Raw genomic sequence first — 25,601 nt, 5'->3', positions numbered from 1 at the left:
TTGTTACTGTTAGATGGAGAGAACAAAATGGAAAAAGTAGCATGACTCCATGTATGAACACAAGCATGAATTTCCAACAGTGCTAAAGTGCTTTCTTGTTTGAGGAGATACTTACACAACTGCCTTTTCATGCTCATCTCCTTTGTCACCATGTACTGTACGCTTGCTGCTTGCTCTCACTTATAATATAATGATAGGGCATCATGTTCATACTCAGAGTTTAGTATATTATCATTAAAAAAATCTGAAAACAGGAAAATGACAATTCCATTTCTGTATTATTACAGCAATTTGAAAATTTTATTAAATACTCAAGTGCTTCGTTTCGCCATTTATTCCTTTGCTTCCAGTGTTGCTTAAAGCACTATGTAAGTACAAATAGATAATATTAAAAGCATATCCATCCTATTCTGGGGTTTTGACTAGGATTATTTACTGATGTCTTGCAGAACCGAGATGAAATGACGATCCCACGTGACCATTTATCTGCTGATGCTGCAAGATGTCTTGCCTCCAGGATTGGTTTCCACATACATGGTTCACCAAAGGTCTAAATCTTATGAATATTTATACATTTTTATGTCTTGTTGTTAAGTGGCAGTGCTGTCATGTGGGATATCAAGTAGAATACTTTAATTTGCCAGTACCAGAAGTTGTGGGAGCAGCAGAAGCTGTGGCTTGGCTGCCTACATACAAAGGGTCCAAACAAGCCACTTTGGCTGCAAAGAATGAGTGGATACAGTGAAGGACTGCAAACAGGTTAGAAAACTCCAGCTCCTGGAAGTGAAAAAAAAAAGATTAAACATGAAACAGAACACCCCACAGACATTTAACCAGGAATGAACCACTATACCAACAGCAAAAATTTTAATAACATGATGTAATTCTGCTAATGTGCCTTAATTCTGCATTATAGGGACTTAGATATTGAATGTGGAACATTCAGTAAATAATTGCTTGGAGGCTAAGATGGACAAATTTCTGGATTAAGTGCCTCCATAGAAATATGAGATCCTGCTAGCTAAAGGGGAAAGAAAGTGACACTATATAATTTTTATTTTGCCTCAGGTTAATGCAAATCTGGCACTTTTGCAGGTTAATTTCGATAGAAACTTAATGGCTGCACTGAGTCTACACACCTCTGGACTACTATATTTAACCAACTTAGCCACAAAAATAACAATGTTGAGTTCCACATATATTACATTTGTTCATCATGTCTCCTCACACTATTAATCAGCTATTAAATCATATATATATATATATATATATATATGTATGTATGTATGTATGTAAAGAGGACATATTTTCAAAACATGCTACTATCACACAGTGATAATTTGGATCTGTTATTGGACCAAAAAAGGAACATACTCCATGTTTTAAATTTATTAGGAATATTATACAAATTCCTTATTTTTTCTGCCATAATTAACATTTCTTTATAGCCCCCTCAGCATGTGACTAGACTAACTTGGACTTTTTTACACACCACTAGAGAGGAAATAAATAAAAACTACTTTTTTTTACATACATAATTTTCTCCTTTATGTCTAATTGTCTTTATCTGATCAATTTTTTTAGGTTATCTTCAGTATGTGTTTTTGAAGCTGGTTATAATCAATAAATATCTCTTGTATTTGAAAGCAATTACTGAGGTACTTCAATATATATAAGTCTAGGGAAAGTGGTAAAGAGTTTACATCTTTCTGCTTTGATTCACTGCCCATACAGATTTTTTCACTGCAACATGAAGCCAATAATTGATATCGGTGGTATATTCTACTTGTCTTTCTGTCTAGCATTGGTATTTCCAGACTATGTAGTGCCAGGGCTTTGCTCTTTTTTTTTTTTAGAAGAATATTGAAAATGTTGTAAATTCAACAAAAATTGCTAAATCTCTCAAAATGACATCAACCTGCAATATTCTGCCTCTTGAGATTTGCTGGAAGACATTGCTTTGTGGAATACATGGAGACATTCACAAATCCCTTGTGTGTGAGGGACAAGAGTATGAAAGCAGACAGCTGGATGAGCAGATTGTCCAATGATGTACTGAATGGGTGAAGCTTTGCTCAGGTCTCCTACAGCCTCAGCAGATGTCATTCAGACATGCTCAGAAATAAATTGATAACATCCCACGAGGTTCTTTAAAATCCCCTGACGACCAATTCTCAATAAAGAAAATAAAGTTTATGCCAAGTTTCACAAACCTGCCAGCTGTGTCTATATAAAAAAAAAATCCATTTAGAGATATTCTCAGTTTTAAACCTGGAGAGAAGGGCTATTTTATCACTATGTCGAAGTGGATTTTTTTCTCCCTCAAATTTCAAAACAAGAAAATTTATCATAGATAAGAAAACAGTGGACATTCAAAGATGAGGAAGCAAGGAATTATGGAAGTTATTTCAGAATAACAACTGGGTCATTGGCAGTAAGTTACTTTTCAGTTAACTTCATTTTATTAATATATTTATTTACCCTTTTGGTACTACAAAAAAACACCTGAAGCTTAAGATAAGGGAATAAATATTTAGAGGAACTGTGAAATATTTTTAATATCAATTGCATGCATTATCCGTAGAAAGGCTACAATTCCCCCTATGTCTCAACAAGATAATCATATTAAAACAAATGTTACAGTTTGAGAATTGTTGAAGTCAATTAGGTAAAGTGCAAGCTGAACGTAGTTACTATCATAATTACAGCTACTGGACACTGAATTTTCACAGTGCATGAGTATAATTATTACCAAGAGTTATCACAGGTGTTTCTGCAATAATAACACATCAGGAATATCCACTGCTCAATGGACCATCAAGGGAAATGGGTGAGGCAACAGAACAGCCTCTGAAGGTCCCACTTGATAACTGTTATTAATAGTAATGACACAATGTGGAAATTACCTTAAATGCAAAGAAGAGCACTAAGAAGTCAGCAAAAGCTCAATTATTATTTGCAATGAAACATTATTCCTATTTCAATGAAGACATGCATTTTTAACTGGAAATTAAAGCAATGTGAAGCACAGGAGGCTGACTGGTGCGTGGCAAGTACATGAGGGCCTGATTAATGGCTGCAACTCAATTCCCAGGAGCCTGATTGACGGGAACAGGATCTATCAGGAGCAACACTTTTCAGGCAGATTAGCCTAATCACAAGAAATCTTAACAAACAGATAAGACTCCATGTAGAGCTGCTGACAGAGAAAACATGCCCTCACTTCTGCTGGGAACTTGCACTTTTAGGCGCCCCCAGGTTGGCACTACTGCCAGCAGACAGAGGGGAACCCACAGGCTTTCGTGCAACCCCAGCCACCCTGGCTGTTTCTGTATACACTTTGTCCTCAGCCATCCTTTTTTCTGAATACACTTTCATCTAGGCAGGGTAGTGTGTACTGTACACACAGTTCAGATGAAGTTTCAAGTGAACAAACAAACTAACCATAAGAAACCTAAAGAAATATGCAGTTAAGCTACTGAAGTTAAAACCAGGGGAGAAAGTCACATGCTCTGGATCCTCCAAAAAGCAAAGAAATCCTAATTTAAGCCACATTAACTTGTCCATGCACAAATACATGATTTACTATTATTACAATTTCCAGACTGCTGTTCGTACACCTTACCTAAGACCCTACTCTCCTAGGAATATCAGTGTACCCTCTGGTCTTCAAATTGCCTTTCTAAGCTATCTCTTGATTAAACTGCTCTCACTCTACATTTCTGCCAGTATATCAGACACTTCCAGATTATTAACCTGAACATTTGCAGTTCCTGCAGAGGACAATGTAAACAAGCAAAAAGAAATGGGAGGAAGATGCAGTCATTGAGAAGGTCAGAAGTGTATGGGAATTCTAGTAGCCTTTCACAAAGAAAGTCTGGATTGAAAGGACAGAGGAGAAAAGAGAAAACAGAAAGAGCTTCTCCAAAAAAGAACAAACCCAGCAATCTCTTATTGCATTGTATTATACATACATTATGTAGTATGATATAGCTACATAAATGATATATTTACAAAATCAGGCAACTGCATGTTTCTAAGTATCCACGGTATGTTTAAAAAGTCTTCTCTTTCATCCATATATAAACAGCTGATATGAGAAGATATTTGTTCATCAAAAGTGGTGTTACGTGGTTTCTCTGTATTTGCAAAGAATCTGATCTAAAATAGATATTAGACAAATCACGTGCAACATATGGGGAAACTAAAAACTGAACCACACAAACCAGCAAAAGTCAGAAATCTGAACTCAAAAATTCTGCACTCTAAATGTGAAGATCACTGTGATGCTCACAGAAAAACCTTCAAGGCTAAGAACAAGGATTAATTTAAAATTGCATTTTGGAGAACAGACTTGAGCAGAAATGTCAGTCTGGAAAACGATGCAAACACCCATCAAGTCACCCTGCGACAGTAGAAATTGGGGTATTCTGTTCACAGTAATGTGATGAGTAGTCATTCAGGCTATTTAGATTAGATTTCTATACAAGATAATTTCAAGTACAAGTTAATTGGCATTAATTAATATTAAGGTAGTATTAATTTATAGTAAGATTAATGTGAAATCCTTGAAGTTAAACTTCTTCCTTTGCAGATACCACATCTGTGCCTTCTTTGGTTTTCCATATTCAAATAGACAAAGACAATTGACTGGAGCTTCATCCTGATAAACTTATTTTTGTACCCACTTCAGTTTTGTACTGCTCATCTTAGGAGTTCAGCCAATCTGTGAACAATAGCTCACCTGATGCAGCACAGCAGTGTGGCCTTACCTGAGTTTTTCTGACAGAACTGCTGTGCTGCAAGTTGGGGAAGGTGTAAGCAGAGACTGAAGTGTAGCTTTTGAGTTATACATGTTTTACAAAGCACAGAGACTCTCAGTTCACAGTTTGGTGAAAATTCAATAATGTAATAAGATGCTGATTTTTATACACATTACTTACTGCTATGTTTGGAGGCATATATTTATATCTCGAAACAGGAACTCTCTCTTTTTTGGCAGAAAAGTCTAATACTTAAGTAAAATTGAAGAGCACAGCACTCTGAGTTTATTACAGTCCTGAGATTGTGTATCACCTCTGGAAGCTGCTGTGATACTACTGAGGCACTAATGGATCATTAAACTATAGCTAAACAAACAGGTAAACAGATAAGTAACTAGATAGGAAGGTCTAAGTGAATCCCTTTGTGCCTTACAGATTGCCCTTCTGTGCTTAGTTTTTTTTAATCCAAGCCAAACAGCTCAGTAAGAACAAATACAGGGACACATTGGCTCCACATTCTGTCAAGCTGACAGCTTTATTTTGTAGCTCTCACTCATAAAAATTTTGTCTCACTGAGCAAACTTGTGCAATATCTCCTGCTGAGTGACAGCCGGGAAATAACCTACAGATTGGAATGTCTAAGGGGCATCAGTGATTAATGTTGCCCTTAAGTGGTTTCCTTGTCAGAAACCACTTAGACCTTGCCTTAGATACCTTTTAAGTTAGGTGTTTGCTTTCAGGCACCCTGCCATAGACCCACTGGTGTGACCTATGGTAATTATTGTTCAGATTTTTAGACTGGAACTGCTTAAATTCATGAGGAAACACTATTTTTATTCTAAATTATATATCTTTGTAGTAACATGATTTAACTTAGAGAGAAGCCAAACAAAAGCATGAGTGCAGTGTCTCTACCAAAAAAAAAAGGCAGTATTTGGAATGTATAAATACCTAAAACTATTTTAAAGCTGAAAAGAACTGTACAGAGAAATAAATTAAACTGTAACTAAATCTTTAGCACCTGTTGTATGTCTCAAAGCATGCCATTTTGAATTTTTTAAGTCAGGCATGAAGCAGACTATAAAAAATTTTGTTATAAAAATATTAGCTATTCAGTGTCAGTGAAGGACTTTCTTTCACTTAGGAATATAAACGCTGGTGGCAAGTGCTTTTCTCAACAACAAAAAAATGTTAACTGATGAATGCATGTGGTGCTGAACTTTATCCCAAAATGTATTTTGCCTAGATTTTTCTAACGTTAACACTGATATCTCTGTATATTCACCAGAATACAGAGGAAATGCTGGACAATTATGAAGATAATATGGTTAAAATTTAAAATACTGATGCATATCTATTTTTTTCCCAAGCAATGCATATCTACAAGTTGAAAAGCATTTCTAGAATAAAAAAAAATTATCTAAGTATGGATCAAAATTCAATAGCTGAGCATTCTGACACTCTTGATTCTACAGATCATGAGTAAGTGTTCTAAAGCTAAAGAGTATTATCACACAGGTTCAACGTGCCATAATCACACACACCTGGGAAAGCATGAAATACACATGTTCTGTATTATAAATGAAGACAGGAAGCATTTGGATTTTGATAACTCATATTTTTCTGTGAAGCAATTATATAGAATCATCAACTCATCTAGGTTGGAAAGGATGTTTAAGATTATCAAGTCCAATGGTTAATCCAGAACTGCCAAGTCCACCACTCAAACATGTCCCTAGGTACCATGTCTACACATCTACACCGTCCCTCTGGGGATGGTGATCCTGCCACTTCCCTGGGCAGCCTGTTGCAATGATTGACAACACTCCTGGTGAAGATATTTCTCCTAATATCCAACCTAAACCTCCCCTGTGCAACTTGAGGCCATTGCATTTTGTCCTTTTGCTTGTTACTTAATGGAACAGGCTGACCCCACCTAGCTACAATATCCTTTCAGACAGTTGTAGAGAGAAATGAGATTCTGCCTGACCCACCTTTTCTCTGGGCTAGACACCCTCAGCTCCTAATCAGACTTGTGTTCCAGACCCTTCACCAGCTCTGTTGCCCTTCTCTGGACTCACTCCACCACCTTAATGTCCTCTTTGTAGTGAGTGGCCCAAAACTGAGCACAGTATTTGAGGTGTCTGGAGAGTTACCTGCCATGCCCTGCTTCCACATTACTGCTTGGGAATGAGTAAGTGAAGAGCCCTAATACATTGGTGTAACAGCTCCTCAAATTTTTGGTTTTATTCTCTGCTGAGTTCTCATTTCATGACATTCTGATTATTCCCCGTGTATTATAACTGGGGGAAAAAAATGAATAAAATCATAAAGAAAATGTTACACTCTATTTCCTGTTACAGCAGTGGGTCTCCAGGCCAGCTGCAAAACAGAGCTACATTTAACAGGTGATGATAGCTGTGGTCATGAATATTCATCACAACCTTTAACAGATGTTTTACAAAATTTCCATCCTCTGATTTCAAATGAAGCCTGCATACAGTATTCATGAAATCTGGCATTACAAGTATTTCTGAAAATCTGATTACCATTTCCCAATGACTCAACAGTTTCACAAATAGCTATACCTCTAACTCAGGAATGTAAAGCAAAAAAAAAGTAGAGGCTAGACTGTTCCACCTCTCCTCATGCTGAATAGTGCTTTAAATCTATGAAAGGTTTAAATGATACACAAGGGGGTTATCCACAAAATTTTAAGCTAACCAGTGCTGAAAACATATTACCCAAGAACCTTCATATTCATTTTACAGACACATTTATCTACATTTCTTAGACTAAGCAACATACTTGATGTGTAAACAAATTGGAATGGATAGAACAGCTCATTATAAATGCCACAGCACCTTCCAAAGAGAATATAATCTGACTTCTTTGCATATAGTTGGCATGCTTTGATCACCAAGAAAATTAATTAAAAGCAACATGTTTTTATTTCCAAATTGAGTAATGTGAACGTTTAAATTTATAGTAAAGAGAAGCAACCAGGGAACATGACAGCATATTAATAAGCATGCTACCAGGCTTGTATTAATACTCTGCTTTCATAAGGTGGAAGGCAGAATTTCTACCTTAATAAAAGTTTGGCAGAATTTTTTAGAACTCAATTTGAGTGGGAATAACAACAGGTACAATAAAGGCAGCAGGATACCTCTAAGGCTTATGTATATCCAATATACTTATGTATTTCTAAGTGATTTATATGACAGATATAATTTAAAACATCCTGGGTTTTTTTTTCAAAAATTAGATTTCATTCTTTGGTTTTATTTTTTCAAAAATGTAATTCAGTATTAAAAAATTTATTCCAGTTTTACCAATTAAAAAAAAAAACCAAAACCAAAAGCCCACAAATCCCCAAACACGCAAACAGTGTGCAATTCTTGGACTTTTATGTATTTTCATTAGTGCTAAAATCATGTCTAATATGACAGAAATAGAAGAGAGATATTAGAAAAATAATGATGACTTTCATCCTTCATCTGTACATAAGAGCATAATAAAAGCTTACAGTTACTTCTTTAAGAGAAAGTCATCCTCATGACATTAGGTTAAGCTTTATTTTCTTATTAAAGCTGAAAAAAACCTTCTTTACTATTAAAAAATTTCTGAAGGAAATCAGAAATGAGAACATATTTATCGTTGAGATGCAGCAGAACATGAAGGTATCAAAACCATGGTCCTCACATTTTATTGCCATTGATTTAATGGGAATTATATTTAATGGGAATTATATTACATACCTTTATTTTATTGAGTAAAACATTCAAAATCAAGCAATAGCTGCTGGGTAGAAAATAATTAACACCAAACATAAAGAGACATGGAGGAAGAAAATATAGATGCTTAATGTAGCTATTGGCCTTCAAACTCATAACTGCCCCCAAAACCATGCATTTTTTTCTTTATATAGTTTTTTATAAATGTTATTATTATATGTAGAGTATTTTTATATTCTGCATATTTAGCACTTACAGAAAATTTATTTAACCATTTCCTTTTTGCTCATGGAACTGTATTGTTATCACATTCACTCAGCAATTTTGTCTCTGACATGGTGAGGAAAAACGGTATAGTAAAGGCTTTAAAAACAAGGCTTAGACATGGACAAGAAAATAGGCTTCAGGTTTACACTAAAATTTGAATTCTAGTCAAAAAAGAACTTTAACCTGACAGTAAGGCAATTCCACTTATCACAGACCTGGGGAGATCACTTCTCATATATATTGGGACAGTGAATGCCCTTATCCTCAAAAGACATAAACTGAAGTAAGCATAAATCTCTCACAGCTATAGTTTTCATGAACTAACTCTTCAATCAAAAGCACAACTGCAAATACAACTTTTCTGATTTTGCATTAGAGACAGACACAAAGCTTCAGTCTTGTGAGGAAATATATATTTAATCCACTTTTTTTTCTCTCTGAAAAATAAGAACAGATTTTAAACCTTTGCTGAGTTTTGTTCCCAGGTTGACTTAAGGATGTATTTTCCACCATTTCTTCATGATACAATTATAGGGTGAGAAACACTGTATTCAAGCTCTCAGCTTTATCACAATGACAAAGAGGAGAGTTGGAAAACATGCCTAAACCCATATATCCCATAAATCCTGTATTTTGTTATTTTTAAATCTAATTACACCTTTCAAAAGACTTTTAACTAGATAAAAGTAATTTGTTCAGTTTTCTTCAATTTCATTGGTTTTCTTTGCATTCTTTGTGCATTAACCTAATATTTCCAAGTTACATAGCTTATTATACTCCTCTACTCCCCTAGCTGCTTTGAAAATTGAATATCACCTTTATACAAACAACATATTATTTTTACCTTCGCTTCAATTTGTTTAGTATCTTGGTTTTGGAACAAAAATTTAATTTTGCTCTTCCCATCATCTGAAGAACCTTTGAGCTGGGAAAACTTGTACCTCCAAAGCACAGCCTAAAGGGAAAAAAAAAAACCAAACAAATATAAAAAATCATACACAAGCAAGTCAATGTAGTTATCACTGAAAATTGCATTAGAAATAGCTGATCTCCTTCCACTTCCACAGAAACTTTTAACACCTCTATGGTACCTAATTAAATAAATGTAGTGTTCTGTGGTCAGATGTCACCTTAATCACATGGATATATTATGCTTTGGCAGTGCTTGAATAACATCTGTCAGACTACATTTTTGAAATTTACCCTGAAATTCCTTTATCTGCATTTAATACTGATTAAACAAAAAAGAGAAGGATTTTTTCCACTGACAATCTGTGGATTAACTACTCTATCTGAAGTGTTGTTCTGACATACAAGCCCCCTCTTTCCATATTAAAAGAGTCTACTATTAACATAAAGGGCATGTCATACTAAAAACAAATATCTATTTTTAAATGATAAAATATCAAAAGAAAGCTCTGTAATGAGAACATATTTTGAGTTTATTTATGAGAGCTCTAATGAGGAATTTCTTATGAATTGCATTGTCTTGTTGAAAAAGACAGACTGCCTTACAAAATAAATATACAATTAAGAAAATTTACAGCTGTCTAGAAAAACATCTTTTAAAAATATATCTAGTGTGGATTTATGTAGAAAAAACCAGTTTTAAACTACTTTGCTTAAAAATGGAAAAGAGTTATTTTTGTTGTAAAGCTTTTCAACCTCATTTAAAGATATCCACCACCCTCCAGATATTTTGGATTGTTAAAATTTTTCATCGTGATTCCAATAGTATTTCACATAATTAGGAGGTCATCATCACTCATATTGTGCTACTACTTTGATGAACATTAGTTTCACAGGCATTGAACAACACAGAAACTTAAGGCAACTCTCTTGTCTAAGGGTTTGTAAATTATTTCCTCTCAGTGGTGTAGAATGACACTTCCACCTGTGCCCTTAGTCTTTATCTATGAATGATTTACTGTCTACTGGGAATTAAACAGAATATGGGGGAGGTCAAAATTTTAACTGTCCTAAATCTATGCAGGCCCCTTGGCCTCAGGATGTGTTGATCTCTTTATGTCAATGACTGGCAAAAATCTCTGCACCAAGCTGAATAAAGTTTGCTGTGTTTGCCTTAGCAACCTGACAAGAAAAGAAACCACAAGGGCAGCATCTTAACTGTGTACTAAACACAAAACAAGCACTAGAATTTTTCTCCAAAATTCTCTCTATATTGTTACCCCTTCCAGATAAATAGAACCCTAGTCTCAGCACCACTTTCATTCTCTCTGTGCATGTGACAGGTGAGCTCCCATCTGCCATAAACAGAGTTAAGGACATTCTGTTACAGATAAACTAGAGGAATTTGGCAGTTTATGTGAAAATATATCCTATTTGTTTCAAATGTTGTCCTCCTGAGCCCACCAATACCTGCTACAGAAAATAGAATAGTTTCCCTCATCCCTATGTGTGTGCAATTCCTTTGACCTTGTTTGAGCAAAGATGTTTATTTATATTGTTCAAATAGTGAGATAAGAACAAAACAAAACAGTCCAGTATATAATGTCATTCAAGAAGTTTTATTCCTACCTACTTTGTAAGCTCCTTTTTATTTTACAGATCTATGTAACTCAACAAATCTTGTCAGAAGACCAAAACCATTGCCTTTCAGCAGGGACAGAAAATCCACTTAAGTATGCCATTTCCTGGATGAGAAATGTAAAGGCCACTGATTGTCTCTTTATCTCAAGAGAAAACAAAGCCATGAGCTATCATCTTTCTCTTCTCTGATGACCTACAGAGAGGCCAGGAGAGAGATGTAGCATTAACAAGAACCCTTAGATGTGCAGGCAAAATCCCAGGGTACCTGGCCTTATTCCAAGTCAGATTAAGTTGGAATGAAGATGAAGGATGTATAGAACTTTGGTACTTTGACATCTCCACGCAGTTTCGCCATGCATTTCATTCCCATTTAGAGGAAAGAGAATGACAGTCACACCAAACCACAGGCACAACTCAGGAACACACTTCAATACATGCATAGTATTGGTTTTGGACACTCCTACTTGGCAAGGACTCTTACTTAAGGACACTGCAAAACCAGGTCCATAGTGTGGAGAGAACTAATCCCAACAGAACTGTACTTCAACATCAAGATATTAAACAAGCTCCTAGAACTGACAGTCTCTGCAGAGACCACTAAATACTCTTCATCTAAAGTGTGAAGAGTAAAAATGCTATTGACAATGCATGAATGATTCCCGCATGAAAGAATTATCTCCTCCTTTTGAGTGTTCTTTAACAAATTTAACACACTTTCCCTCAAAGATTTCCACACATGGGGACGGTGTTCTATGAAAATAAGAATAGGGAGAAGTGAGATTTAAGTTACTAAGTCAGGAATACAAAGTAGTTCAAGCTAGTCACCCTGGCTATTTCTTTTCTAGAGAATCCCTGAATAACAATTCCTACATTCTGGTTTAAACTGGGAAGAACTGGTTCATTATGATAAACTCTGGATGTGTTTCTACTTCAATATACTATACTACATTAAAAGTGTAACAGCTAGCTTAAACCACTTAAACTAGATGTTCGAATTCTAGATAGCAAAAATTGGGTAAATTAGTTAATCGTATGCCCAGTAAGATCAATTTAAATCCTTTCTCCTACAAAGAGGCTGAAGTGCTGCCCTGTGTAGCCAGAACTGCACATTTTGCCTGTGCAGCACATGTATCAGGGATGCAGAATGCTGTGATCACAGTCACATCGCTCTTAAAATAAAGGATCTTGGGGATCACTGGATTAATTCCTCTGGTTTCATATGTTCTGAGTGTGGTTCTTTTCTTCTTTTCATTTTCATCGCTGCAAAATCCATAAGCAGTGAACAGGGAACAGACTTATCCTTTTCCAATGACTACTTCATGGTGCCAAAGTAAGAAAGGAGAGAACAGGAACCGCTCCCCTGAGCACCCAGTTTCACACAAACGTGCAACTACAGCAGAGACATTAACACATGAGAGAGACAGAGTTTCATGTGTTGTCTTTCATCTTCCTGAGGGCTGGCTTCACTGTTACAGTGCTCACTGGGGTGACTCTTCTGAATTCTAATTTTAAAGGCTAATTCTCCTGCATTAGTCATAGATATCCTTGGGAATACTGATCAACACCAATGTCACAGTCATTTTTTTTTTCATGTTTTTGAATATCAGAGCTCCTCAGAACCATTTGTTGAATGCTTGCCTCAGGAAGTTAACATAGGCTGTTATCATTTTGTTCAAATATATATATGTATACGTAGTGACTTTTAACCAATAAGTACACTTGTAAAACATGCTGGCTTTTTTACAAACTGGTAAACACCTAAATGTGTGTCACATAAATTACTTAATCAATTTTAAGGAATTATGAAATATAAGCAGAAGTACTTATTGGTTTGAAGGTGCAGTATTACTGATCTCAACACTCATAGGGCTACTTTTAGCTGATAAAACCAGCCTTTTCTCTTCAAGTACTTCCCTCAGTAACTGTGCATAACCTGCATCACTGAGAATATTTTGCATGTCTATATATAGTATTTATAGGAAGCAATAAATTTTTGTTTTCCCTAAAATAGGTCTGACAAATAGACCAGGTGCCAATTCCTTTTAAAGCACAAATTGCAACCAAATTATAAAAGATTCTCTTGTAGACAGTGGCATTAACTACTCATGAGGACCCTGACACTCCTTTCAAGTTGTGGCACAAAATGTTATGATATCTTGATGGAAGATGAAGAGGAAAACTCAGTATGCACTATTTATTGCCTTGAAAAGTGAACTCATTTAATGAGATAGAATTTGGGAACAGCAGCAAGCAGTCCAAATCAGCAAGAGGAGACCAAGGCACACACTGAAAATACCACCAGCACCACAATTTGCATACTACCAGTGTAGTTGCAGAAAATCTGACATAATTAATCCATGTCTTGAAAAATGCACTGTAAGAAGACAATCTCTTTGAAAAAACACAGCATGTATCATGCATAAAATTGGAAACAACCAGTAAGATATAAATCCTTTTCCCAATTATTATTCATATATTGCTTAGGCTGCTTTTTGCATTTTAAACCATTTAATAAAATTAACTTCAAAGAATACCAGAATGCAATGCAAACAAATAAACTGTGTAGACAAGCAGACAAATTAGATTTAAGACTCCTCTTGAGATGCGATTAAATTATTGTAATAACAAATAATCAAAAAGCAAAATCCTATATTCACTGAAATTAACAGGATTTTTTTTCCTGTGACATATCTGGGGCCAATATTCTTCACCAATACTTTTTAATGAGAAATATTTTATTTATAAGTAATCATCTAGGACTCATTTGTGCTAGTCTTTGCAAACAAATTGCTGCCTATTATCTTCCGCTAGTGTTTTTCTGCTATAATTAAAAAAGGATGCTCTCTGACCATGTATTTTTATTTTATAGTTGGTACATAAATGCAACATATAAATGACACATGGAAGAACAGCTACTGACTTCTATACCTGTAATACAGTCACACAAATGAAGAAAATTATATTGTTTCTATTTTTAGCAATAGTGATAAGTCTAGAACACATATTCTGCAAGGCACCTTAGAAAATACTTTCACATTCATATTATATGTCAGCTTGCTACTCATTCCCAGAATCTTGGACTAAATCACATAAAACTTTGATGAGGTGACATCAGACAAAATCACTTTCCATCTAGGTAATGGCATCAGGAATGTGGAAATACATCGTAACTGTAACTGTCTTTGTTGGGGCTATGACTAGGAATATTCATCAGGGTTTTTGTTTTGTTTTGGGTCAAGGAGTTTGTTCTAATCCAAAGAGAGACCGGATTATCAAACAAATACAGAATAAATAGGTGACTGTGTTTTTTACTTACCATGCTCTAAGGACAGTCATAGAAATGTGGATGTCTGACTAGTCTATGGCTCTGGCTTAGATATATCATTTAGGATACAGAGGGCATTATGCATTGGCACTAGGAAAGAAACAAGAATCTCCAACCAGAGCAGATTTATTTTGTGTCCTATGAATTCAGTGATTAACTACCTTCAACTTATTATTTAACAGTTTTGTCTCTTCTGTGTCGAATTATCCACTGTGGACGAACTCTCTTCTTGCAGAAAGACTATTTACCCTTAAACTTGAGCAATAGGGTTTGCACCACATAGTACAATGTCATAATTTCACCTGCCAGTGAAGCCACATGAGGAACAGCTGAGGTCATTTGGTCTGTTCAGCCTGGAGAAGAGAAGACTGATGGGAGACCTCATCATAGTCTACAACTTCCTTGTAAGGGGAAGAGGAGGGGCAGGCACTGATCTCTTCTCTGTGGTGACCAGTGACAGGACCCAAGAAAACAGTCTGAAATTGTGTCAGGGGAGCTTTAGGTTGGATTTTAGAAAAAGGTCCCAGAGGGTGACTGAGCACTGGAACAGGCACCCCAGGGGAGTGGTCACAGCACCAAGCCTGACAGAGTTCAAGTTGTACAACGCTCTCAGGCACATGGTGTGACTCTTGGGGCTGTACCGTGCAGGACCAGGAGTTGGACTTTGATGATTCTTATGTGTTCCTTCCAACTCAGGATATTCTATGATTTTATGAAATACATGTCTATCTATGTACATGATCTATGGGAATCATAAGCACAATGTCATTCCATTGACATGAATCATACAGGTTTTACTATGTAATAGCAAAAGAAGTTTGGCCTTCAGTAGGATGCTTAAAGAAAAACCTGAGTCTGTCAATGTTTTATAATAATTAGACAGCTACATCCCAGACCACCTCTAAATGGTGGAGTAAACAAAGAAACCATCTTTATTAAGGAAGGGATGTCAGAGGTCACTTTTCAAGTTCTAGTTTCATCAAAGCCCTTTGTTGTCTTTTCCATCACACCTTCAGATGTCGATAGCTGTACTTTTTCAACACTACCTTTCTTTTTTCTGACTGATTGGATTATTCTTCCTTTTAGATTCTTAAGGCAATTTTTTCATATGTGATATATATTGCAGAATTATGCTAAACTTCAATGGGCACTTTTCAAGCTAATGCTGTTTGTTGTCTGACTAAAATAGATGATACTCCTACAAGTCAAACTAAATCAAGAGCAGAAGTCCTGTTCCTAAGAATAAAAGTAATTGAGTCTTCAGGCACCTGGGATACACCTTAATTTGTCTGTTTGTCTCATAGCTAATTGAGAAAGATTTCATTCTTGCCATGTGACACTTTGTCCAGAGTTATAGCAGCAGTAGGGAACTGAGTAGGATTAAGATCTTGTTCATGCTCAGTTGTACTGTGTTACTGATCTCTGGAGACTGTCTTACTACAAAAGAATTATGGTCCAAGGCAATTTCCTTTGTCAACTGCTGCAGCTTTATAACCGTAAAGGGAAAGACGGGAGGACACAGAGGATAAAGAACAAAAATGAGACAAAGGAAAAAAGCATGAAAGTCAGCCCTTATAAACTAACTGTTCTTGTCCATTACTGAAATTACATAGAATGTTAAAAAACTACTGTGTATTTTCTTGGTACTGATGGATGACCTACCAAAATTTGTTTCTACCCACAGAACATAAAACTGTATGAAGCATGCTTGATGGCTTATATTAAAGTTATAGTAGCTATTTGTTCAGCATTTCAACTTCTAAGCATGGAATAAATATTTTTTTGCAAGAGTTATATCATTAAATCTCCATCTTGCAGTGAGCCTGGTTTCTTCCTGCCTTCCCTATTACTGAAATTTGAATATCAAGAAGGTTTTTATATGCTGTTTTATCTCAGTATACTGTATATGTATTAGTTGCATGAAGAGACAGGACAAGGTATGTATCCCTAGAAAACATGGGAGTTTATTCATAAAGAAATTAAGAGAAATACTGCTCTGCGTGATTCAGTAGTCTTTTGGTATGGAAATCAAATTAAAGATATTTGCAATGCTATTTATTGTTCATAGTGTATTCTCTATATACTCAGGGTTTCTGCAAGAGAACAGAGGACAGGTACACAGAGCTTTGTTCATAGGCACCTTGTGGGCCATTATGGAGCCTTTTCTTACTTTGTTCTAACACCATCATATAATTCAGCAGCACCTTAATTTATTTTCAATCCTACAAGGGATGATTTTTTTCTCTTCTGACAAATATATTTTTTTGACGCTGCTTAAATGAGTAGTAAATGTGATGGAATACAGACACAGCACTTTATTCAGGTAGGTATATGGCAATGTATATTCCCACCAATACATACATATATTATTAGTAGAATTTATCATGTAAATAAGCACGATAGAAAAAAAATTAATGAATATGTCAGTAAAACAGAAATATATAATATATAATATTATATATTATTAATATATAATATAATAATATATAATATATTATATATAATACATAATATAATATATAATATATAATATATAACATATAATATATAATACACATATTTCCATGTATATCCACCCATACACTTGAAGCGTAGTCAATTTTTTTTATGGAAGCATATTAAAAATCAGTTATTGAATGGCAATGGTTTATAGTAGTAGTTTTATACATTGGATCACTTTCAGAATAGTAGTTAGATTAACTTCTGTACATGTCTTGCTATTCTGTTTAATCTATCAGTCTCCATACTTAATTCTTAAGGTGGCTATAGTGGCTGCAAAACCCTATTTATAAATGCTCATCATAATATTCATGTATGTCTATACCTAACACAAATTGCCCATAAATGAGTTACACTTGTTCATTAAAATATTTATGTCTGTATACTAGCGAATGTTAGAAAAATTTGGGACATGAATGCTGGGATGTAGTTGTGCAGGACTGAGAAAAATATTTTCCCCAGTAAACATTGATACGCAATACAGTAAAAATTACCTAGGATAAAATTTGACACATAACTTCTAAGAACTGCCATAGAAATTTTTGGATCTTTTTAGAATTTTCATGTTTTAAAACCAAATAAACAAAATATTTAGCATATGGAACATCACTAGTGAAAAATTATGTCTGGAGTAGATGCTGTATACTAAGACACCTTGTAGTGCAAGGAGTAACTAAGCAGAATCTGGAAAATGTGATTAAGGCAGAAAAGAAAATAAAATATCTAAATGGTATTCACAAAGATTTGTTAAATTCACTTTTTGTAGAATACTAGCAAGGAAGAAAGAGGGAAGTTCAGTAAGGGGGCTATTTGACATCCTATATTTCAAATAAAGAAATTTGTGTTATTCATTATTCAAATAATGAAATTGTGTTAAAGCTGGTGGACATTTTTTGGAAGAAGTCCCCACTGGAAGAGATGCTTGGGGGAAACTCCCTATTGATCAGAATTACATTTCTGTGTATGCCAACACAGAAGGCAGGTGGCTTTTTGACTCCAGGTTTATAACCACCACAAATGAAGGACTACATCACAAAAATAATCATAATCAAAGATTGCTAGTGTTGGCTTGGGCTGCGTGTCACAGTTTGCTTTCAATCTATGCATTGCTAATAAAAGATGGCATCTTGCACTGGAGCTTTGGCTCTGAAAAGTGCTACAGAAGAACAAGGGTACAAATATATTTGTCACTACTTTTTAAGGTGCAAGGAGAAAAATTACTTTGTGTCCAAAATTCTATTTGGTAGTTTACAAACTACTGAGCTGAACTGAGAACTAATTTTCTGAAATATTTGAACAATCCAATTTAACCAGACAGTCTTAAAAACTGTTCATTCTCCTTTCAGGAAACTACAATGGCTTGTTATAAAGCATCATACCAAAATACTCTAAATGACAAACTATTGTTGACTCTATGAGCTATCAGTCAGAAAATGAATAGGAGAAAGCAGAGAATATGCAGCAGAAACAGCTATGATTTATGCCAGTGCTGTTATAATCACATCACAGCACAGATTTTTTCTGAATAACTAAATTTAATACTTTGTGTACTCATATTCATCATAGGTCTGTGCAGACACAGAAACAATGTTTTTATCTAATTATGATGTGTTTGACTTGAAATACATTTAGCACAGATGACAGTTTTTAACCACTAATTTCAATTTACATAGTTAAGTATTATTTAGGGATTAAATGACAGCAAACAAGGAAACAAGCCTACACAGGGTTCTAAGGCTTTTGTTTGGAAATCATAAACATAATGAGAACCACTACCCCTTATAAACTTTTTCATGAACATTGGAGGTGAGTCTGGAATTTAGAACATTTATGAAATTTTGACTGCAACTTGTCAGGCATGTTGGACAAAATCTATTAACTTACTTGAAATGTGAGACAAATAAACAATTTAAATATTGTTGCACTGCTAAAATAACTGGAACATTTGAATAAATGTTAAAATCATGAGGTAAATAACTTGTATTTCTTCATTTCAGTTCAATATTAACTGTGCACTTATAAAGACAATTCACAGTCAATTCATTAGGAATTAAGAAAGAAAACTTAAAATACCATGAGCACAGTATTAAGTATAATATTGACATCATCTGAAGATTTACTGAAGATACCATTGCAACAAAATATAAGACAGGACTCAGAAACTACGTTATTTCCAAAACTACTTTGTTTTTGAAGACCTCTGTGTTCTGGGAAACATGAAAATGTTGTAAAAAATAAGAATAAAAAACCCATTCAATGATATTTAGTAGATCTGTCCTCCAAGTACTTGTCCAAGACTTGCATCTGCAGGGTTATTCTCTGTCTTATTCTGAGAAAAGTACTGAATGATGAACAGTTCAATCTGACACTGAACTCTGAAGGCTATGGAATATGGCTTTAAGTTAATCTTTACCCAAAAAAGAGTGGTTGAATTTGATAGGAGCAGTGGCAAAATAACAGAAGAGAACATGTACAGGAGGAGGACCACTAAGATGATCAGAGGGTTGGAGCACCTCTTCCATGAAGGCAGGCTGAAAGAGTTGGGGCTCTTCAGCCTGGAGAAGAGAAGGCTCCAGGGAGACCTTATTGCTGCTTTTCAAAACTTAAAGGATGCTTTATATGGCGAAAGAGTTTCTACCAAGGCCTACAGTGACAGGACAAAGGGACAATGTTTTTAAAGCAGAAGGGAGAGTTTAGATTGGACATAAGGTTATATGATGAGACAGTGGAATAGGTTGCCCTGAGAAGCTGTGGATACCCCATCACTGGAAGTGACAAGATAATTGTTTGTACTGGTTTTTCAAATACAAATTGTAAAAAAATCCTAGAACTTATAAAGAATTATAAGTATCTTTTTCATGAATGGTATATTTTAAATAATGCTTTTGTCTTTAATACTGAGTATGTTAATTCATGGGACACTTGATAGGACTTTTGTACAGTCTTAATTCACAAATGTATATGTAAATATTAATAAGAAATGGATTACTTGATTTAAATCTTTTTCATGCTTTCCTTGTCCTGCAAATTGGTTTCCATTTTTAATTGTTTTCTCAGATCATTTTTGGAAAACAGATTTTGATTTCCTGCTTCATATGAACATCATTAGGAAGAGAAATAACACTTTTAGCTTAAGAGACAATACAGGTCTACTTTACATTTCAGTATATATGAGATTAGCAATATTGTTGAAGAACATTGCCAGCATAGACACAACTTACACTTGTCATGATCATAATAAAAATATCTGAATACATTTTTGGCTAATCTTCATCTTTCCATAAAATGATGGAGGGTAGGTAATGCCTTTTGTATTTAGGCACCCACTAAAACTTGATTGACATGCTTAGATTTCAGACATTTCACCCTATGGCTTGTTTGACAATTTTAACTGTAGCAGTCACTTGGCAACAGATTATGTTGCTTTCTATTGTATTGTTTCTTTTCTTTTCTAATGCAATTGCCATCCTTATCTCACACTGCCTAATGCCTAATTACCTAACAAAACAATGTCTTTTTTTTATTTGTGGTGTAATGCTTTATTCTAACATACAATACAGTACATATAATACAAGGAGTAATGAGTTCAAACTGAAAGGGTATATTTAGGTTAGATATACAAATGAAATTCTTTACTTTGAGGGTGGTGAGGCAGCAGAACAGGTTGCCCAGAGAAGCTGTGGATGCCTCATCCTTGGCAGTGTCCAAGGCAGGTTGGGTGGGGCTTTGAGCAACCTGGTCTGGTGGGAGGTGTCCCTGTCCATGGCAGAGGGGTTGGGACTGGATGATCTTTAATGTCTCTTCCAACCCAAGCCATTCTATGATTCTGTAATTACATACATATGTATTATATAATGTATATATTTAAAATATTATTGGAGGGTGGGTGGGGGAAAACCGCTTTTTTTTTTTTTTTACTAAGCTACTGCATCTTAATTCTGATTTTTTGTGTAATACCTTCTAAACTGATAGCTGCATTTCATTGATGAATTATACAAGACTATTTGCTTAATAAAAAGAAACAAGGTTACATAAGTACTTGAATTTAAAATTCATCACTGTGCAAACAAACAGTGGAATGGAGCGGGAAGAATAAAAGGGTTTGGATTAGTGGAATAATGAGGTGGGAAGGATTGCCTTAAAATAGAGCATAGGAACAAATTGTAGAGTCAAAAGGACATCTTTAACAATTGGTGGTGACAGTGTTGCAGCATCTCAAAGGAAAACAGGTATTGAGGAGAAGTGGAACTCAGAAGAAAGATTTCACCATTTCATTCACAAGAAAGATTCTACCATTAACAGCAGTGTCTAGTAGTAGCAGTAAAGCTTCTGACATTTTAGGACTTGCCAGCAACTAGTGCAAATGTCAACACATGACATACTCAGGGTCTCAATGATTTTACTGAGACTTGGCCATGCAATAATATAATATGGAAACTGAGTCCATACTATTCACTTGATGAAGCAAACTCTTTCATCAGTTGTACTGGGTTGTTTTAAGGCTGACGGGAAAAGCTGATGGGTGAGACATATAGGCTATGGTTGATTTATCTTTTTACAGACACCTGAACACAAATAGCTAAAATATTGTGGAATTGCTGTATTAGCACACACTCCTTTCCACAAAACAATAGAAGAGAATGGAAGATTATTTTCAAAGTTCACAGATGAGATTGAAACCAAGAAAATTATCTTTTCTCAAAACCAAGGAAGCACCAGCAAAAAAACCATCAAACTGAATCAGTATGGGCTTTCATGTGAAATTCAAGAATAAAGATCTGATGTTTGTTTCAGATTGATATGAGTACTGGCTTTTCAATAACAAGCACATCACAGAATACTACTTCTCACACAATTAGAAATCAGTCCTGAATTTAGACTACAGCATGAGAGATTTGATAGAGATGATCTGTTTCTATAACAAAGAGAAGGATATTTAAAAGATGTACTACTTATCTCAAAATATTAGAAATAATAAGGAATAATAGTAGTGTGATAAAAAAAGTCTCAGAACTTTACCTTCGTGGCAGCATCAAAACAGACAAATCCCATGCTAAAGTCGATGGTAAGTCCCATAAGGTGACTTTCTAAAACACAGGCATATGTCTTGCACTGTAAAAGAAAAATCAGAGAAGACATAAGACATTTCTTAATATTTTTTCTAGGACCTCTATTTCTGAGTCTTTATTCTAATGTTTATGTATCTCAAAATTATTATCAGAATGAAGTCGTTTCTGTGTATATATGTCTATTTATTGCCAGTGTATTTCAAATCAAAGGATTTTAATGAGTGATGAAGTTGTCTAAGTACTATGAAAACAGGCTTTGCTTCCATTAGGGAAGAAATGAAAGAGGCTCAGAATTGCCTCAGTGGCTTACTAATAACATTTTCTAAAAGGGAAGTTTTATTATTTTCAAACCCCCTTATTTGGTTTTCATACCCAGTAACAACTTCTAAGATTAATATGTTCCTTTTATCTTTTCAAGAAAAAGAAAATGCATATGTAAAGTATCTCTTTGTATGCCATTTCTTGTGGTTTTCTCTTCTCCTAAATCTCAGGGAAAAAGCTAATATTTCATATCATTTAGCAACTGATGCAATTATCTGAAATATGTTCTTTTGCTTCAGCTAGTGGACCAGTATAACTCAAAGGTTTCTATGAGAAACCTTGGAATTCTGAAAGACTCTCTCATTCTATAATTTTTAAAGATATGCATCTATTTATTCCCATAACGTCACACACTGTGAGACATTTATCAGTGTAATTTTCAGGATCAAAACTACTGCTGTGCTTGAAGGCTGACTACAGGTACAAAATGACAGACTTGTCTTTTTCATCTATAATGTGTCAGAAAATCAAAATATAAATTGTAAACATGGGAACAATGTGAGTTACTAAATTGTCAGTATTACAAAAGAACCTATGATTATTTTTGGCATTTTGAATATCAAGGATAAATCACATGCCTTCACTCATATATTCTTTGGGAGGGCTCTTGGATTCTAGGTGGTCCTCCTCAGAACACAAGAAACTGGAAGGTGCATTAACAGCTTCTAAATAGAAAATGCTATGAAGGAAAATTGAAAAATTCATTCTTAGTGTTTATATTAATAAACAAAAGTGGCTTTTTCTCTTTCTTCTTTGATCAGCTACACCATAAAACTGCTATGAATATGTAAAACTTGATTGTAAAACAGTGTTGAAAAAGAAGAGGATATTGCCTTTGGTACTATCTCATTAGTAGAAGAAAAAGTGCAGAGTAATATAGTTCGCACTTACTTACAGTTAATTAAGTCAAATATGCAAAACATTTTCAAGTTTTGCACTCAAAGTAAAAAATGTTCTGTGGAATTATCTTGCAAACATCTTACAAGATGCAAATTCCATTTTTATTTGTAAACGCTCAAGATCTGGAACAGACTCAGAGCCTTACTGGAAATTAAATTTTAGAAAGAAAATGTGTATCAGATTTAAAACACGTATTGTCATGTAAAGTTATCTAACCTCCCACCCCAACACCAGAGGCCAACCTACAGCGTGCACTGCAGCACCATGCTGAGCTGGCACAACTCCCTCTGTTTAAGCCCAGCACTGTGCCTGTCTAAATAGCCTCACTGGGAACTTAAGATTTGTGAAAAGCAGGCCCTAGCAGCCTTGGTTCAAGGCTGCACTGCAAAGGCAACCTGCTTCCCAGACTGGAGGATATTTCCACAACAGGCAGTGCACAATTTGTGGAGAAATACCCTCTAGTTCAGCTCGGTGCAGTTATTTTCAGGAAGAAACTGCGCACCACTAGTAGGAGCTGATTCTTTAGTTATTCTTTACTTATAGAAAAGACCATTCTACACCCTCAGACTATGATGTTCAAAACAATTTAGAGAAGAAAAAACATGAGAATAACAAAAAAGACCTCCAGACACTGAGAATTTAGTTTCTTTGGGGAAGAATGTCCCTTGGTTTTTGCAGGTGTTGTACACACTTGCATATGATTCTGGTGACAGGTCAGAGTAGGCATGTGAACCTTCAGACACTAGTAAACTCCTGTAAGACTTTTCTCATCTTTATTTTCTTTAAGCTGCCTTTTAATTCAGATATTTGGAGGAAAGAGAAAGGCAAAAATTGTTATCAAGATACATTTAAAATTTCTTACACATTTAACATTTTAAAACTTTAAAAGTGACCATGAATAATATATACTGTGGATGTTTGGCTTTGGTTGCTGATTTCTCACAAGAGCTCATGAAAACCTCATCAGAACTGAAGCATCCCCTTCCCAAAAGAAGTAGAACACACTTCAGAAGTCATTTGCTGTTCTTCCACAGAATACGGAATGTTAACTTTGGTTTATTAATAATTCAATGGGTCAGGCAGAGGCTGAAGGAGACAACTCGAAGTTATTCCTTAAGTACTACTCCCTCAACACACACAGTCTAAATTATGGAAAGAACAATACATCGTGAACTTCATCTAAGCCATCTCTGAAGCTGAAATAAAGTGTAATATAAGTCTAAGACTTAGTTCAGACTTTCAGATTCAACTTCAATGGAAACATATGTTAAAGTACTGCAATATAAAACAGCTTACATAATAATCCTTACATTAGAAAGCAAACAACTATAATACAAGCAAGGACAGCAAGAAAAAAATTCATGATGGAAGAGGTGAAAACTTTAGCTTAAAGTAACAAGAACACAAAGGGAATGTGACAGTCATATATATAATTGCACATCATTATGCAAGCTATAGTAGTCTCAGATTCTTCATGCAACAATGTTGTGACAGTAAGGAAAAAGGATTTTCATTTCAACTGATTTTTTTCTAATAGGTGATTATGAAAATGGATTATCATCACTTACTACACTACAAAACTAATTTAAGAGCGACTGTAACGCACCAAAATGACTCCACTGTATTATTGTACCATGTTATTGCTAAATTATTATCAACTTGACTATGCCTCCTCTAATACATTTCTTTTCTAAGAAAAAGCAACTGCTTATTTTTTGTTTTAGATATACCTCTGTCAGAAGCTATGAATTAGGCTGAAACAGAATTCATTATATAGTTACAGTGAGGCATTTAAAAAATATTTAAATTTGTTATATATTCTTTGGAGTTAGATCAGAATTGGCCCTTCATTAAACTCTTCTGGAGGTTATAGTCATTGAGTAATAGTTACTATTTGTATGATTATGTACTAGTACACAACACAGTTGAAGAATTTTAAATGGCAGTTTTAAACTGCACTTATATTTTCAAAATTATATGATTTCATTGTAAGAGAAACCTACTGGATTAGCATTCACTTTTAATATGAATATTCATATCAATATTAATTTTGGCATAAACCAGAATTTCAGTAAAAATGTACAGTTGATACCTTAATTTTGAACCTGTCCCCATTTTTTTCTCAGAGAGAAATGAAAGAACTTGTTGGAGATAAATTATAGCACCAGAT

General features: G+C 34.8%; 1 protein-coding gene across 4 annotated transcripts in view; it reads right to left on the bottom strand.

Moving 5' to 3' along the window:
- Positions 1-325: 325 nt before the first annotated feature.
- The window catches only part of SNTG1 (syntrophin gamma 1), a 325,066-nt gene continuing 299,790 nt past the window's right edge, over positions 326-25,601 (bottom strand). For 3 of the 4 annotated variants that reach the window (XM_069005956.1, XM_069005958.1, XM_069005957.1), the window contains 3 exons: positions 22,161-22,253; positions 9,612-9,722; positions 326-777 (listed from right to left, as the gene is read on the bottom strand). In XM_069005956.1, coding sequence (XP_068862057.1) covers positions 619-777; positions 9,612-9,722; positions 22,161-22,253 — 363 coding nt within the window. In that variant the 3' untranslated portion in view covers positions 326-618. Of the gene's footprint in view, positions 778-9,125; positions 9,205-9,611; positions 9,723-22,160; positions 22,254-25,601 lie in introns of those variants that run through there. The other variant, XM_069005959.1, reaches the window with a different exon arrangement.

The sequence above is a fragment of the Aphelocoma coerulescens genome, chromosome 2 (assembly GCF_041296385.1).
Source record: "Aphelocoma coerulescens isolate FSJ_1873_10779 chromosome 2, UR_Acoe_1.0, whole genome shotgun sequence".
Lineage (NCBI taxonomy): Eukaryota > Metazoa > Chordata > Aves > Passeriformes > Corvidae > Aphelocoma > Aphelocoma coerulescens.
The sequence above is the reverse complement of the archived record's forward strand: the minus strand, read 5'-3'. Positions and strand labels throughout refer to the sequence as shown.